The following is a 16,020-nucleotide window of genomic DNA, read 5'->3' as shown; positions in this document are numbered from 1 at the left end:
AATGGTTTACTGGCTTAGAATTTTTTTTCTTTTTTCGTTTTTACAAGACCAGAGTTTAAATGAGCATAAACTTTCTATTACAGTTAAGCATGCATTCTCAAACTACTTTTTTTTTAAACAAACAATAAGATATTATGTATAAGAATATTTTGTCTTCCTGTGTATTAAGTACACTTCATTACTCGGTAGAATTGAAAGGTATTTTGTCATACTCAAAGTCAAGATTTTAACCTAATTTGTTTGTGATCAGAGTGAGGCATTGAAAAATACAAGACCCATGGACTTGTCCAGTTATGAATTTACTGGCTCGACACTAAAACTATTGGGATCGGACTTGTGGTCCAGTATAAAATCTGAGCTTCTGCCCTAAGGTGCAAGTTGTAATAGTGGAATGATAATGATCTGAAACACAAAATCAATGTGTCAAACGGCCAAGTTTTGTAATAAGTACTAAGGTTTTAACCCAGTTTTGGACAAAGGTCACACGTTGCACACTTGAAAACATACAATTGACCCTTTTACAGAATCAATTTTTCATTAAGTTTGTCGAGGTCCAACATGTCTATTTTAAAATTTAATGGACAGTTATGCAACTTCGGCGGCTATGAGTTCTGTTTTTTTCATAATGAATTTGAGGAAATATGCTTTCAACCGCTGTGCTAATACAATGGTTGGGGAAAATTGTATGATTTCAAGGTAGTATCCAAACTGGGTCACAACCTTGTTAGACTTACACAACAAGAATGTATTACTAATGAATGTGCATCATCATCATCAGTCGGCTGCACTGAACAGCAGGCGGACACAAGGTTTCCCCATTCTATCCTGTCTTGTGCTAGTTATCAAACCTCCAGCTGGTAGAGCAGATCATCCTGTGACACTAATCTTGCGATGTACTCTGCGTAAAGTGGGCGTTTATGATCTTTTCTGTGCCGACCATAAGATGGGGAGTAGAGAACATAGGTATAGAGGGGCTTATTAACAGGTTTCCGTAAGATGAGTCCAACCCATTTGAGTTTGCCGTTTTTGGATGGTTTGTATTAATGCACTTTGCTGGCTGATGTTGTACAGCTTGGTAGTGGCAATCATGTCAAGACGTTTTATACCAAGTATGATCTGAAGACAGTTTGTGTGATACATGTAGCTGTTGAGACATGCAGCGAGGTGCTTGCTAAGGGTTCATTTCTCGCAGTAGGTAAGGCTGTCTTGAAGATACTTAGTTTTATCTCTTGGGTCACGGTGGAGGACATCCATACTGTTTCTAGTTTCCAGAATTCCTGTTATTCAACAGATCTATGTTGCAGACGTCACTCTCTGATGATGCCATCATTGACCCAAAATGATATATGCATGTCTGATGACTTCTCCATTGAGTGTTAGGTACATGGTTGAGTAGTCATCAGTTTGGTTGTCCCGGTGTGTACCTCAATCATGACTCGTCTGGCAGTTTCTGACACATCTTGTTGTTGCGATCTCACACCGTCCAGGGTTGTTTCACAGATGGCACTGTCATCTGCATATTTGAAGTCACTCAGAATCTTAGCTGGTCCTCTATTTTGTTTATAAACAGGTTACAAACAAGCTAAAATATATTTTAAATTAATATAGAAAAATGATTATTTGAGAACAATGTGAAACTGCAAATTGTTGTTTTTTTTGCATAGAAATCTGTTCTGTCTTTAATAAGTAGCAGGCTGAGGGGGGGGGGGGATATGTAATATTTTAATGTTTATGTAATATTTTAATGTTTATTTAGATTAGTCTTTGTTATTTTATGTGCGAGACTATATCCCTTACATTTCAGTTTTTACATGTCCCATACATTACAGCTATGCTGAAGTTCGCAATGATGTCAACACATCTCTGAACCTTACCGAGGACTCGAGAGTAGCCGCGGACAAGTCTGACAGCGGGGCGACAATGGACTCCCATACCAGCACTTCTGATACTTGTATGTCGGCATCCATTTCACCAGCATCCTCGATCGATGGAGAACACTTCCCTAAAAAGCACAAGAAGACCAAGACGTCTTTAGATAGTTTTCACAACAGTAAGATAATTATTCATTCTATTGCAGAGAATATGTTGCGTTTTATAACCTTTACAAGTGCATTTCAAAACACAAGCACTGAACAAAAGACATGTGCCCAATTTCATAGAGCTGCTTAAGCAGACAATATTGCTCGACACATTTCTGCTAAGCAGAAATGAGTAGGGTACCAGTCACAAATTGTAAATGTAACATGGTAATTTGGCTTGAAACCTTATTCTGGTAAGCATGATTTTGTTGTGCTTAGCTGCCTCTTTGAGTTTGAAAAGTTGTCTCAGAAAACAACAATCACCGTTAAATACAAGCTCCTCATCATTCAATTAACAGGTGGAAGCAGCGTTGAGGTAATCCGCAAGTCTAGCCAGCCAGCACATAAACCTTCATCCCACCAACCTACCGTCCAATCTCACCAGCCAAACCCACCGAGGCCCCACTACCTTCCACCCCCACTTCAGTCCAACATCAGCAGTCCCAAGAGCACCTGTACAGGTTAGTCAAGCTCGGCTTTTAACCACTTCACACAATCGGATGGCATCATGTAGATGCAAGTATTATTATTATTTTTTTAGGCGTACAGCGGATGTTTTTTTTTAACCCTGGGAACAACCAGGATCTTCCATCATATTTTGCTGACATTCGAACAGTTGAAGTTGGACCCACATCGTTGGTGTACACTCTTAAACACTCTACAGCACTGGCGAAAAATAAAACTGCGACTGGGGTCTAAACAAATTTCACTTAATTCTACCTTTACAAAAAAACATAGTTGTGTAATTTTTGTACATACACACTTGCCATTCACTTGCTTCTAATTATATTTAAAAATCCCACTCCTATTTTTTTTATCATCACCCATTCCCATGCCTGAAAGACTGAATGTGTCCTGTTTTTAAAAAGTGATGTCATTATCACAAACATGTGCTTGGAGCCTGAAGTTCAATTAAATTCAATTCAAAAATGGTTTATTAAAACATGTCTCGCAGTTAAAAAACTGAATTGCACATGTCAACATCATGTTAAAAAAATTACATCAAATAGAAATTAACAAAGAAAAGGATTATAAACAAGACATTATTACTATATAAATTGGCAAAAATATATTGGTAAAAACCCAGTATGCACATTAATTATATATACACACATAATTATATTTAAAGGCATTTAAAAGACTGACGTTTTGAGGAATTGTACTAATCTGACAGTTTCTTTGGGGAGGTAGCCAATTTCTACACATGTGATGGGATTTGATTGAAAGAGCAAAATCGCTACACAGTTTGTTTCTCTGATTTTCAAGGGTTTCAAGTATGCACACACTTAAAGCATCCCTTTAAGTAGAATAGTTCTTTCCAAAAGTTATTTGACACACCCTTTTTTGAACACGTTCCAATTTGTTCACCTGCTCTTTAGTAAGATTACCATTAAATAAAGGAACACAGTTGTCTAAAACAGGTCTAACATAACCCTTGTAAATTGCCAATAGATCATTCACAGGTAGATTATGAGAACGTAAACAACGCAACATGTACAACTTTCTGTTTTTGATTATCTCATTGACATGTCTGTCCCACTTTAAATTGTCTTGAATAATCACTCCCAATACTTTAACATGTTGCACATTTTCTAATTGAGTGTCATTAATGCACTTGAGTTGTGAACCAAGTGTGCAGTAATTGCTTTAACAACAAAATTTGTTCCTTTTTTGGACAGACACAAGTAGCCACCTGCATTCAGATCAAGAAGTTTTTCCAAGTTCTTCCTCGAACATCAGTGTGCAGCCAGCCCATGACTTCAACAAAAACCACTTACAGGTAAGAGCTAAGGACAACTTAAATCATTTACCCAGTCAATTTGTCTTCTGGTTTAAGTGCTGGAGTAACCCAAGGAATTGCACTAATTAGGTTCCACTAGTTACTTACACCCCAGTTAGCCAAACGGCCTGATTGGTATGGGGAAAGGGTGTTGGGATACCTCAGAACCTAGCAACGGTTGTCAGCAAGCTACTTGAAGCCTGCTACAAACTACAGATGGCTCCACTTTATCAGATGGTTCTCTCTCTCTATCTCCAGTCGACCAAGGTCGTAACCATGTTGAGATTTACACATTCTTGTCTATCCTTCATTGTTTGGAAGATCAGCTGGAAGCGCCCTGATGTCCCTAGCAGCTACATCTGTATAACTGAGCTTTTGTCTTCCCGTGTTAGATCAGATCAGACGGTTAGATCAGGGTAACAGCCGTACAAAACAAATTGACTTGATCCCCAAGGCATCCACCACCCAACCTTCCCACTTTACCCCATCCCACTAATAATCCTGTGCGCACCTTTGTGCTTGCTTTGCGATGAGTGTAGCTGTGTTTGTTTCAATCACTTTATAAAACCTCTCTCTTAAGCCAAGTGGTTCAAGTGGTTTTGACAATACTTGTCATTTATTCTTAACAGCGGCAGCAGCAAAAACAACAACAGCAACAACAACAACAACAGCAACAACAACAGCAGCAACAACAGCAGCAGCAGAATTCCTTAGCACCTGAGCTGGTCATGATCCAGATAAAGCTACAAGAGCAGCTTGTACAACGGCATCAGAAACTTCAAGATGCTATTGTGCAGCAGCAGAAAGAGCTGCAGCAGGTGCAGCAGCAGTTGCTTGTGGCGCAGCAGTTTCTTATACAGAGCAATCCATTCCTGCAAAGTATTATGCAGCAAACGGTTCCAAAACCAGGTAATTTAGTATATTTGATTTTTCTTTAAAGGTTTTCAATCGCTCATAACCTCGTTTTTAACACACAGCTTCCCCTCAGAGTTCAAAAGGTCATGTTTTTTCTTGTGAAATGCAACAAAGCTTTCTTCTCCCATTGTGTGGACTTGTTCTCGGTTTCATTGGGTATCAATCCTCACACACTGTTGTGGATCCTGTATTATCAAGGTCTTTGATTTTTTCTCCAATTGTTTGCATGTGTTTTAAGCATCTCCCCCATTACTTGTTTACACAAAAGCAAAATCGATGTCAGTGGCTAGACACATTGGGGTCGTTCACACGCCGTACTAAAGTTGGTCTAAGTCCACTTAGACCGGTTCGGGTTCAACTTTTGTCCGTGTGAACGCAAATAAAGTTAGACCGGATCGGGTTTAAACCCCAAAACTTAAACCGTCCAGCGAGGCGGTCTAAGTCTAAACCAGTTCGGGTTTATCTTTTAACACTGCGTGTGGACAGAATGACATCCGGTTTTAACTCACAACGGACGACCCATTGTGTGGTTCAATGCACACGCCCGGGACCCGGAGTGCTTGCATACGGTTTTTGTTGCCTGTGATGCCAAAAAGCACCGAGTATTTATATTACTTTCTTGCTGCTTACCGAGTTGGCGAAACCCTCTCGATCGGTGTATGCAGTTTAACAACGGCCCACGCCCATGATTTATTTAATTCTGAAACAAATTATATTTTCCAAGCTTTTTTGTAGTGTCCTACAATAAATTGAAACGGTTTTTCATGCGTATACTACGAGCGCAGCGAAGAAGCGTATTAATGCTTCTCACATGCACAGCGCTGCCATCCCATGGTGATCACTCTCTGATATCCCATAGTTATCCATCACCGATCCCGTGGATGTACCTTTCTATTGCCGTCACCGTTACTAGCGTGATGTACTTTCAATCTAGGAGAATGAACTGCAGTGGGTGCGAGGCTGTGTGTATGGGAAATTCCCTACGCCAGCAATATCACCACGTTGTTGGGAAGTTGGGAAAATACTGCAAAGTACATGTATTTACGTAACTTGCACGTGTGTAGTTGTGTTTATGAACGAATCGGAATAAAAATCGCGGCACCAGCTTTTGAGAGATAGCAACTTCCAATCGATTGAGTACAAACTTAAAGTATTTATTAAATCGGAAACAGTGGTAACAAACACAAAAATGAAACGTGTTCTGTTTCATGCAATATGGACAATATTTTGGTGAGTTTTCTCTGCGGTTTGTATCAAAATTTTGTTTGTTTAAAACAAATTGTTCGAGTCGTGTTCATGTTTGTTTTAAGTGCCCATATCCTCCCAGCGGTAAAACTGTTTTCCGCGTTCGATTGAGCCATTTGTATCCAATAATATGCTCTGATGATCATCCAGGGCATGGGGCACTCAGTATATCGGCATGCTCGGTGCGTGAATCTGATGAATAAAACCGGATGTTGGAGCAACGGGATCGCGTCTGCTTTGACCTCTTAAAACCGAAGATAAACCGGATCGGGTTTAACTCTGTGCTGTCTGAACGCAAGGGGGTTTTACTTTTACGACCACCCCCCGCTGCTCGTAAAAGTTAAACCGGTTCGGGTCTAAGTTAGTACGCTGTCTGAACATACCCATTCATACACAATTTCCTGAAACTATGTACTACAATTTACAAGGCACATGTGTGGATTCACACCAAATTTTGGGGTCTATGTACTTTCTGAAATAAGTCACATGGAAAGCCAAACTGTTTCTGATGTTAAAAGTATGAAATATTAAAAACCTGTTGATATTTGTTTTCAAATACAAAAAAAAGTTTCGTTTGAACTATTGTTTGTAAACAAGTTTTTTATTTTATTGAACTATCTGCAATGAAAGGGTACTTGCATTGTTGTGTCTGTACATCTCATTGTGTCAAAAGACTGGTCGAAGAACAGAGCGGCCAACTCCAATGCAACTCCTTTTGGGCTGTGTAGTGGAGTCAGTTTGTGTGAAATGGGTGTGGCTTACGCTAGACTAACACCACTTATGAACAGGATATGTCCGCTTGCTTTGTTTGAAATGAGTACAAATGAATATTAATTTTTGGTTTTTACCCATACACCGATGTGTGTTAGCACTGTATACTCAGTGCTTTCCCGAGTCCTGTGAACAAATTTCACAGGTATGTTACTCTGGTATTAATTACTTTCTTTAAGGAACATTACAGAATTGGTTTTGCTAACAAAACAGTTGCTGGAAGTGTAAGCACTTTATGTAATCCACCATATACATAAACTGAGAAACCTGTAGAAGTTTGAGATCGATCGGCCATTTGGGTCACAAGAAAATAGTGAAAACCAACTACATGTACACATTTTGCATGACATTGAGTACATATGAGGCATATTAATGTAAAAAACAATGATAACTGATGGTGTACATTTCAAAATTTACTTGAAATAACTTTGTGAGCAGAGGTGAATCATCTGATGGATGAAAACATCTTAGATCAAATACTGAATCTTCAGTCGATGGACTCAGGTTTGTAGGCATGCCGTCTCCTGCTGCATCTTTCATCTTGCACAGTACTATCGACAATGCACACACACACACACACACACAAAACATAGTTATAGAATTTCTGTACATGTATTACTTGCCATTCACTTGCTTTTAATTATATTTAAAGATCCCACTCCTATGTTTCAAAACTTTATTCCCATGTTTGAAAGCGCCATTCCTACATTTAAAAAGTGTATTCCTATATTGTTACACCAACATGCTCTCCATGCTAAGTTTATAACAGGCGTCACTGGCACCCTATCTTTTTATTATTTCTTTAAAATATCAAGCCATGTAGCCAAGGAGGCTACATGTATAAGGCTGCTTTACTCTCCTCCAGGCCCGTAACCAGGGCCCAATTTCATAGCGCTGCTTAACAGTAAGCAAATTTGCGTGCTTACTGTAGCAGAAATGTTGTCAGTGGTACAGGCGTATTTCACAAGTTAGCAGAAAAATTAGGCAGCCATATATATTGGGCGTTCACCGTGGATTTGCATTGTGACATCATTTATTTTCATGCAGTAAGCACCGGAAGGTTAGCATGCCTTTTCGTGTGCCTACGGTCAGCAGCGCTATGAAATGGAAATCGCGCAGTAATCATGAAATTGGCCGCTAAACAGCGCGATGAAATTGGGCTCTGCTTTCGGCGCAGGACCCATTTGTTTTGCAATTTTTTCCATTTCTGAAAAATAAAAAACAGACAAAGAGAGTGGGAAATGTAGTAGCCTGATTTATTTTGCTATACATGTAGCATGAAAATAAAGTATTACTTCATGTAGGTAAAAAGTAAATAGTGTCTCTTGTCAAAATCTGTCTTGGGATGCAGAGCTCCCAACTCTGACAGACTCTGCAGAGAGTTCCCTGAAAATTACTTTAATCTTTCCATGTTGGCTGTTCGTATACATGTATAATTATATATTTTTTGTATTCATCCCTGATCTCCCTGATTATGAAATCGTTTCCCTCAATAGATTGAACGACGAACTATCTCTCTCCGATTGCTGTGAAAAAACACCCTCATTGCAAGATGCAAAAAAAAGATGCAAATGTTGCCAGGTCTTAACTTGTGTTATCAAGTATATAATATGACTGGGTGAAGTTTATACAAAGACAAATTTATTCGGGCAGAATTTGATTCCTCTGCCTTGACAGCTCAGTAGGGTACAGCGCTGATATGTTAATCCGGAGTTTGCACCGGTTCATAGCTCCTTCAGTAATTTATTTCTTTGTTCAATAAAAAAAAAGGTTTGAGTTTACCTAATCAGTTTCCCTTGTGGTGTAGGTTACTTGATATTTGAAATAAAAAGTTGCCTTGTCTTAAGGGGATATCTGTCCTTCTGCTTCCTAGGTTGTATCGCAAACTTAGGTATGATCCCTGGCTATACGGTAGTTACAGGTTGAATGGCATTTTACTGGTACCCCTATACCCCACTGAAAACGATATTATTGACAAAAAAGGGAGACCGCCATTCACCAACATAAGGGCTAGGTGGCTCAGTTGGGAGAGTGCCGGCACTTTAATCTGAAGGTCATGGGTTAAAATTACGCCTGAGGAAATTGTTTGTTGTTTTACCTAAGTTTAATGTCATGTAACAAAACTGTAACAAAGGAAACACTATGACTCATTTTGAGAATATTTGAAATCCTTTGGCCCAATTTCACAGAAACTACCATGGCTGTTTCCCAACCAGCCATTGCCAGCACAAGTTCTGTCCGAACTACGACTGAGGAACCTGGTCTAGTCACGGACCCATCCTCTGCATCACGTCTGAAGATGCTAAATACAGGGGCCATGGCTGCAGCCGCATTCTTCCCACACATGTTGCAGGCTTCAGTAAGTGGAAATGCATTTAGTCTCATGTATTTGTTTCTGCTGATTGAAGGCAGTTGTTAATTTTTAGTGCAGATTCTACTGATGTCTTATAAATTACTTTTTTTAAGGAACATTACAGAATTGGTTTTGCTAACAAAACAGTTGCTGGCAGTGTAAGCACTTTATGTAATCCACCACATACATAAACTGACAAACCCGTAGAAGTTTGAGATCGATCGGCCATTTGGGTCACAAGAAAATAATAAAAAAACAACTACACATTTTACATGACATTGATGCAATCAAAAAATGAATAAAACGCTCACCGAGCGATAAACTCCAAACGCAAAGTTAAATTATTTATTTCCCGTCAAATATGGCATTTCAGGCAAAAAAAATTCAAGGGATGTTTTCTACTATCATTATCATTAGACATGTAAGTTTGATGTAAATCTGTGATTTTCACGATTTTGTTTTCTTACCAATTCTGTAATGTTCGTTTAATAGGATCCACCACAGCAGCAGTCAGAAGGACACCAGCAACAAGGGCAATCACAGCAAGCGCTACACCATCAACAGGTAGCAATAAGGAATCAGTCATTGTTCCAGGGTGTCTCAGTGGACCCATCATTATCCAGGGTGCCAATGCCTTCCTCAGCTCCCATGTTCCAACCTCCTGAAGCGCTGCCCGTCATGCAACCTGCCATGCACCCCTTGATGCATCAAGGCATGGCATCCTGCTTCACCACCCCCAGTATAACCACCACCAGTTTATCCTCGCCTGGTTTGAATGTCACCAGAATGACCACCATGGACGACGAAAGGTTCCTTGCCCCGGGTGGCTTGGACTCCTCCAGACTCTCTTTACCCACAAGTGCCGGGCTGTCTCGTTTGTCTCACACCCAAACTCCCTCAAACCCTCAACTCCAAGGTGCCTCTAATGCTCAGACCTCGCCCAGGGAACAGCAGCATTCCCCATTTGGGGTTCTTTCCCAGTATCAGATGCAAAACATGCCAAGTGATATGGACCAATCTTCTATGGAACTCATGCAGCAACTTTTGATGCCCCCTAGCACGCAAACAGAGCATTGACATCCTTTACAAGACTCGTCAATATTTTAAAATGACCTATAATATATCTAAGAGTTGATACACTCTTCTCGAATATGGAGACTTGGTCATTTTTACTCATCTGGAGCATTGACTCAGTTGCGAGCAGTGATTCAACAGCAAGTAGTGACTCAATAAAGACCCACCATAGAAAAAAAGCTCTGCCTTAAAAGAAAAATTCACCCTTTTAAAACATCTTCTTGATAAACACGCCCTGTAATGAAAACAATTTTTGTCATGTCTACTGATCAGCAATCTGCCATAAAGCCTTGATAGAGGTGGTTTGACGAGCCTTTGCCGTGCCTATGAAGGCGTGAGACACTTTGAAAGAGCTATGAAGTACCTACACGTCTACACGAGATGAAATAAAGAGAATTCTGCCAGGTGACGTGCTGAAGATGAACTGAAAATGGCCTTCAGAGGTTAAAAACTCAAGTAGCCAGAGGATGGGCATGAAGTTGTTTTTTCCTTTAGAGCAGCGTTTTTTTCAGAACTAAAGGAGTCTGCTACGAAATGCGACTTTTGCAGTACAAAGCTGGCATTAAGCTTGGGCGATATCGATTTATTTTATTCACGATATATCGCCGACAATATATCGCGATATTCGATATTCGATATAATCGCGATTAATTAAATTTGACATCATCAGTCTTCAAACTCCCAGTGAAAGTTGTAGAAGAGACAGTCACAGCATAAGAGAGGTATTCTAATGACCTATTCTTCTGTTTTTACTCCAAATCTATGGGTAGCATGATGTCTCGGCTAGAAAATACATCCCGATATTGCAATATTTAATCGATATCGCGATATATCACGATATATCGATATTTCGGTAAAAACCAAATCGATCCGATATCGAAATTGTTTCCAAGTTAGTATCGCGATATTCGATAATATCGTGATATCGCCCAAGCTTAGCTGGCATGAGTATGCAGCAAAACCCTGTATGCAAAGCTGTTAACTTGCAAACATATTTGTGTTTTTCTACAAGCCAAGTCTCTTATGAAACATTCGTTAATGGGAGTTCTTGTGTCCCCATTGCCTTCCTTGTTATAAAGGTGCCAACACAATCTGCTGAAGGATCCAATGTGTGTGATTTCGGATATATGCACATGCATACATGCATGTGTATAATTTATATGGATATATGAGAGGGTGGTATTTTAAACTTTAAATGTTGTTTTTAATAATGAGTTTTTCCTTTCCATGAAAGTTTTTTTCTGTAAGGAAGTATTACTTGAGAACTTTTTTTTCAAGGTCTTGTATAAAAAAATTCCCAAAAGTTTATTTTATTGTCTTGTGAAAAAGCATTTATGTTGTGCACAAGTTTTAAATTGTAAAAGTGTGTTATCTAGTGTACAGTAGTCCAGATGCACACAAAACAAGTATGTCTTGAGATACAACAGGGTTTTTTTCAAAATTTGTTTTCCACTGACAAGAAGATTTTCAAGTCTGAACGCATCAGCACCACTTGTTCGGCCAGTATTAAGATCAACTCCTGGTGAAGAATTGAAATTCAGCCTGAAATGAAAACAAAACAAACAGGCACCATTAATTGATGTTATATTTGTAGCTTTGCCTTTCACCACAAAGCACTGCATGCGTACTTAGTGTGCCTTGGCCCTTCTGCAATTTTAAAGCAAATGTTTTTAAAACTTTTTATGGAGCATTGCTTAACAAAGCTAAAGCTGACTCGGGGTATTTTTTCTGATGCAGATGAATGACTAGCAACAATATGAATCCGTTTTGAACTAACACATGCATCAGTTCTCTGGTGCTCATGTACAAATCCCTGCTACGGTAAGCACCTGGGCCCAATTTCATGGCTCTGCTTTTCGTAAGCACAGAATCGGCGCTTACGGAAGCAGGGAATTCTGTGCTTACGGCAAGCGTATTTTCCACGGGTAAGCGGCGAATTTGGGCTTCTGCGCGTGCATACTTCACGTTACTAGGCATTCTACGCTTACAAGGCTAGCGCAGAAATTCGGCGCTTGCACGTAAGCGGGGATTTGTGATCGTAAGCGCAGAATTCGGCGGTAAGCACAGCCATGAAATTGGGCCCAGGTGGCCTTGCAAATGCAATCCACCATATATACATACGGTGTAACATCCAACAAAAAAACCTCAGTCAATTAAACAGACTGCAGGACTTCGGTTCAAATCTGGCAAAGCTAACCACTGATTTCACAATGACTGAAGAAGTTTGGTCGCCAGTGACAATTAATTGATTTGTGCAATTAATAATTATTAAACCATTCAAAGTTCTTTGTGCTGTGTACCTACATGTACACACATATTGTAGGGCAGGCCGTATGTGAGTCTAAACGCGTACATCGATGAGCATGCACCATACATGAACACAAAGAAGCCATGTTGTGGGCAGGTATTTTAATGGTAACGTCATATTCGATATGGTCTGTTGTTTGACCTTTGCCAATGCGGCTATTTCTTGATTTGTCGTAATAGATCAGAAGTTCCGCTCTTCATTGTCACTGAGTCTAAAGATTCTACATGCACTTACATCCTGTTTGTTTTTCTGTCTGCTCACCACCAGTCAAGATCTACTCTGGGAATTTACATGAATGTATTTTTGTATTGGAGCAAACAGCAAAAGTGGTAAACAATGTGTGCTTCCTATGGACAGGTAATTTTTGTATGGGAGAGAAGAGGGAAGTAGAAATGGGTAAGAGGTAAAACTGGTGCTCAATTATTCACTTTGTGATGTAACAATAGACGATGTGACCTCTGACGTCACACGAAAACCATAACATGATTCGCGCGCATACCGCCGGGCAAAACCTTTGTGTTTTGGCAGCCAGCTAGAAAGTGTACGCAATCTTACTATGACTACTCAACTCAGTGCCCGGCGAAACATGACGTATATAGTGTTTTGTCAACAGAGGGCGGTTTGAATGTAAGCATAGGTCATATCGTCTATAGTTTTGTAGTCTTAAATATGGCCTACTCCAAAAAAAATGAGCCCATTTATAAAGAAAGAAATATCAAATTAAAATGAAATGGGTCAACTTACAGCATAAAGCGAATGTTGTTGTACACTTTGATATACCATGACTATTCATAAGTAATTAATTCAGTTAAGTTACAGAAAACATTGAAAATAAGAGCATAATGGATACAAATGGGATATAAGAGGGAGAGGATACCAGCACAGTCACCCTTGTCCAGACCCTATACCCTCAGCTTTATCAAATTTGGCCCAGGTCACACTTTGTGCAGTTCATCGTTTCTAAAGTAGCTGTATAACCATAGTATTGCGGCATCGTCACACAATGCAATTATCAAGCAACCAGCCGTGGATTTCACCAAACTCTTCCTAACTTAGGATCAATTTAGGATGGGTTCATTTCCGTTTCCAAATACGTAGCACGCATTAATAATAATAATAATAATAATAATAATATCGAAGTCTTATATAGCGCACGTATCTACCAAACAAGGTACTCAAGGCGCTGAGTATATACAAATTTTCAGAAAGATAGGTTATTGCAGTGATGAATTCTGAGACCCAATTATTTAGCACCTTATAAGGGTTTACAAGGTGCTACGGCGCATTAAGCAGCCACAACCAGGAACACCGGGGCGAACCCCTTCTCCAACGGCATTGAACCCATCCTAAGTTAGGATGGGTTACTCGTCTTAACTCGAGTTAGGATTAATCCTAGCATTTCATGAAATCAGCTGCAGTTCCCAGTAATATCAACAATTTCTAAATTCACATAATATTTCTTTGAGCTAATGAGACATTGTTAGGAAGAATGTTTCTTTGTCCTTTTTCATGCAGCGCAGTTGTTTGCCTCCAAGTTACCTTATGTTGAGAAGACTTTTTGGATTGTGTGTTTTGTTATGTAACAATGCCATGTATGTTATGCACACTGTAGTTTTTGTTTCTTTAAATACTAAGTAAATTTAAAAGTGAATGCAAAATTTCATAATGTTTATGTGCTAGCTACTATTATTATAGATTGTGCAAGTCTTGCATGTATTGAATATGAGAAAACAACTGAAACATATACTTTTTTCCTTCTACAAAATCAAATCTGCCTTTTACATTTTTCTTAGATTTTCTTTGTTGATTTGCCTTTCTCCAACTAAGCGTACCAGCCTCATGATGAGATGCTGGTGATATTTTAGGAAATGGGAAATATTCTGAACCATTTATAAAAACAAAGTGGAGAGAAAAGAAAAAGAAAGTCTTTTTTAATAAAATGGGTAAATGATAGCATGGCAGCAAAATTGCTGTACAAACATCTGTCAAGGTGCTTGTTGATAAACCTTTCTACTTCCAGATTTTGTTTTATTCCACATATGTACAGTGTTAGTGCCAACTTTCTGTGCTAGCTTTGTTCAGTGAAGAAGTATTCACGTGTACAAGCAAAAGTCCCTTTCTAACAAGCAACCTGTGTTTAAGGCAGTGGGCACAATTGGTAATTGTCAAAGACTAGCCTTCACACTTGGTGTATCTCAACATATGCATAAAATAACAAACCTGTGAAAATTTGAGCTCAATCGGTCATCAAAGTTGCGAGATAATAATGAAAGAAAAATAACCCTTGTCACACGAAGTTGTGTGCGTTTAGAGGGTTGATTTCGAGACCTCAAGTTCTAAATCTGAGGTCTCGAAATCAAATTTGTGGAAAATTACTTCTTTCTCAAAAACTATGGCACTTCAGAGGGAGCTGTTTCTTTACAATGTTTTATACTATCAACCTCTCCCCATTACTCGTCACCAAGAAAGGTGTTATGCCAATAATTATTTTGAGTAATTACCAATAGTGTCCTCTGCCTTTAAAACAAATTAAACTAAGACAATTTCTGCGCTAGCTGTGTACGCGAAGAAGTTTGTACAAGTGTACAAGCAAACCTCCTTTGCTAAGTTTTCTGGTATTGACATTGATTTTTTAATTTGAATGTTAGTAGCACAGTTAGCAGTGCCATTTCATTTGGTTCAGTTTGTTTGTCCACAACAACAAAACTGTACCTGACAATGGTCATTTGACATAAAGGTTGGCCAGACGGCAACTCTTGGTCTTCCCTTAAGGAATTTCTCTCTGATTTTCAGCTGAGCTAAACAAATGTTTACGCTAAATTTGAAGTGTGGCAGACTATCCAATTGTGATGTTGGTGCAAGGGGTCATAATATGTTGGTTGGCTCTTAAAAACACTTCTCGTTTTCCTACCGAGTTTAGGTACCATGTCTGTACTAAGTTAGCCTTATTTAGTCTCTGTTACACACTGATCAGGAGATTATGGTACTATTTTTACCAGACAATATTGACTTTTTTTAGTATGAAGTTAATACTCACAAAGTATTTTTGATAGAGCACAGTTCTGAGTTAAATCGTTCTTTTAAAGCTTCGCAATCCTTTTGTAAGAATCGTTGTTTTGCAATAAGATGTGCACTAATATAGCATAAAGGTGGCTGCTTTTATTCAACCACTTTTTTTTATGTGACATTGGTCAAGTCTTATTACATGGTGCCGCTTTAACAGCATCATTAAACTAGGGTCATACATTGGTAAGTACTCGTGTATTGGTAAAAAAATTAATGATCATGACAACTTACTTGCTGAGAAGCACAGCAGCTCTTGAAACTATTAACTATTTTGAGAAAGGATTCCATGTGAAGTTATTTGGTGTGGATTATTTTTCACAAAAAAAAACATTTGAGTATCAGAAACGATTCATGCTTGAATCTTTTCTTAGATTTCCGAGGGTCGGTGTCTAAGAGATGCCTTGGTAACCCGCTGTCGCCGCGCTAAACA

General features: G+C 39.1%; 1 protein-coding gene across 4 annotated transcripts in view; it reads left to right on the top strand.

The window, feature by feature from the left end:
* The window catches only part of LOC117293336 (neuronal PAS domain-containing protein 2-like), a 58,248-nt gene extending 47,408 nt beyond the window's left edge, over positions 1-10,840 (top strand). For all 4 annotated transcript variants that reach the window (XM_033775617.1, XM_033775620.1, XM_033775616.1 and 1 more), the window contains exons 11-16: positions 1,830-2,050; positions 2,378-2,539; positions 3,758-3,858; positions 4,488-4,767; positions 8,979-9,148; positions 9,635-10,840. In XM_033775617.1, the coding sequence (XP_033631508.1) occupies positions 1,830-2,050; positions 2,378-2,539; positions 3,758-3,858; positions 4,488-4,767; positions 8,979-9,148; positions 9,635-10,219 (1,519 nt within the window). In that variant the 3' untranslated portion in view covers positions 10,220-10,840. The remainder of the gene's footprint in view (positions 1-1,829; positions 2,051-2,377; positions 2,540-3,757; positions 3,859-4,487; positions 4,768-8,978; positions 9,149-9,634) is intronic.
* Positions 10,841-16,020: the final 5,180 nt, after the last annotated feature.

Source organism: Asterias rubens, chromosome 8, assembly GCF_902459465.1.
Source record: "Asterias rubens chromosome 8, eAstRub1.3, whole genome shotgun sequence".
Classification (NCBI taxonomy): domain Eukaryota; kingdom Metazoa; phylum Echinodermata; class Asteroidea; order Forcipulatida; family Asteriidae; genus Asterias; species Asterias rubens.
This window is presented reverse-complemented; position numbering and strand designations above follow the sequence as displayed.